Source organism: Telopea speciosissima, chromosome 1 (genome assembly GCF_018873765.1).
Source record: "Telopea speciosissima isolate NSW1024214 ecotype Mountain lineage chromosome 1, Tspe_v1, whole genome shotgun sequence".
Lineage (NCBI taxonomy): Eukaryota > Viridiplantae > Streptophyta > Magnoliopsida > Proteales > Proteaceae > Telopea > Telopea speciosissima.
Genome location: NC_057916.1, coordinates 49,980,197 through 49,981,923, shown reverse-complemented (window position 1 = coordinate 49,981,923; position 1,727 = coordinate 49,980,197). Strand labels below are relative to the sequence as shown.

Genomic DNA, 1,727 nt, shown 5'->3' with positions numbered 1-1,727 from the left:
ACTTTCTATAGTCGATACAAACATGCCAACCCATAGTGGTACAAGTTGGGACAAGGTCACCTTGGTCGTTAGGGACGACCGTGATTCCGGATTTCTTGGGGACAACTTAAGTTGGACTGACCCACTGACTATCCGAAATAGGGTATATAATACCCGCGTCAAGCAACTTTACTACTTCACTTTTCACTACTTCCCTCATATTAGGGTTAAGGCGCCTCTGTGGATCTCACAGGAATTTAGCTCCGTCTTCACAATAGATACGGTGCATACAAATAGAAGTGTTAATACCCTTCAGATCAGCTAAAGACCAGCCAATTGCGGCTCTATGAGCTCATAAAACCTCCAACAGGAGGGAATCTTGCCTTTCAGCAAGCTCAGAGGATATGATAACCGGTAGAGTCTCTTCCTTGCCCAAGAATGCATATTTTAAGGTATGGGGAAGAGGCTTGAGTTCTAGTTGTGGAGGGGACTCCAGAGAAGAGGGCTTAGGGGATGTAGCCAAGGGTGGCAGAGGCTCATATCTATAGGTCCAGGGAGGCTGCCCGAAAGAGGGTTTAAGATCTAAAATGGCATTCACCTCTTAAGTATAGGCATCTTCATCAAAGTCTTCTGCTCCAAAGGACATCACAAGCTGCAGGGGATCATTAGTAAGGATTTGGGAAGTATACTGAGATACAGCTTCATCAATCATATCCAGAGCAAAACACTCATCTTCTCTATAGGGTCCTAGGGATGCATTGAAGATATTTAGTTGAAGCTTCTTGTTCCCAAACGATATGTCCATGGCACCTGACCTGCAGATAATGCAAGCATTGGTGGTCGCCAAGAATGGACGCCCTAGTATGATAGGGGGAAACTTGGCTGAGGTAGATTCCATATCAAGGACTAGGAAATCCACTGGGAAGTATAAATCATCTGCCTTCACAAGAACATCCTCTAAAAGTCCATGAGGTCTTTTCACAGAACGATTAGCTAACTGAAGTATGACTTCAGTGGACTTCAACTCTCCTAATCCAAACTTCTCAAAAACCGAACCAGGTAAGATATTCACACTAGCCCCCAGATCCAGCAATGCTTTGTCAATGGAGAGGTCTCCAATGACACAAGAGATGAGTGGTACACCAGGATCCTTCAGCTTGGGGGGTAGGTCAGTGATAACTGCACTTACCTGTTCTGTGAGGTGTATGGTTTTGGGAGTTTGGTTCCTCAGCTTACGCTTCTGAGTGCATAGGTCTTTTAGAAACTTAGCATAAGCTGGAACCTGCTTGATTGCATCCAATAATGGAAGATTATTGTGGACTTGTTGAAACAAATCCAATATCTCCTTCATCTTCTCTCCTTACTTCCCAAATGGGGGAGAGGATGGAGTTTTGAGAGCATCAGGGAAAGGGACTCGGGGTGTATACTTATCCGGTTGAGGTCCCTCCCCAATTGTTGCTTGTTCTCCTTCTCAGTATTTTCCTGGGAATGGACCAAAGAAGGTGTAATGGTTCTATTCTCATCAATGACAGGCCGCAGTGCCTCTGATTCAACTTTTGCCTAGGCTGGGGTTGACTCTGCTGGTGTGGTCTGTTGAGGGGTATTAGAGGGGAAGTCCTCATTGGTAGGTGGTGTGTCATGTGTTTCCACCCTCTTACCATTCCTCAACACTCTTACCAACTGGACTTGTTCCTTACCGCTCCCTATTTGAACATTATTGGGGTTACCAATAGGTTGGCTTGGTAGTT

At 45.3% G+C, this 1,727-nt stretch overlaps 1 protein-coding gene across 1 annotated transcript; it reads right to left on the bottom strand.

Annotated features, from left to right (window-relative positions):
* Positions 1 to 580: 580 nt before the first annotated feature.
* Positions 581 to 1,330, bottom strand: LOC122650750. Its single transcript, XM_043844139.1, has one exon. The coding sequence runs from the start codon at positions 1,328 to 1,330 to the stop codon at positions 581 to 583; it is 750 nt and encodes a 249-aa protein (XP_043700074.1).
* Between the last annotated feature and the right edge of the window lie 397 nt (positions 1,331 to 1,727).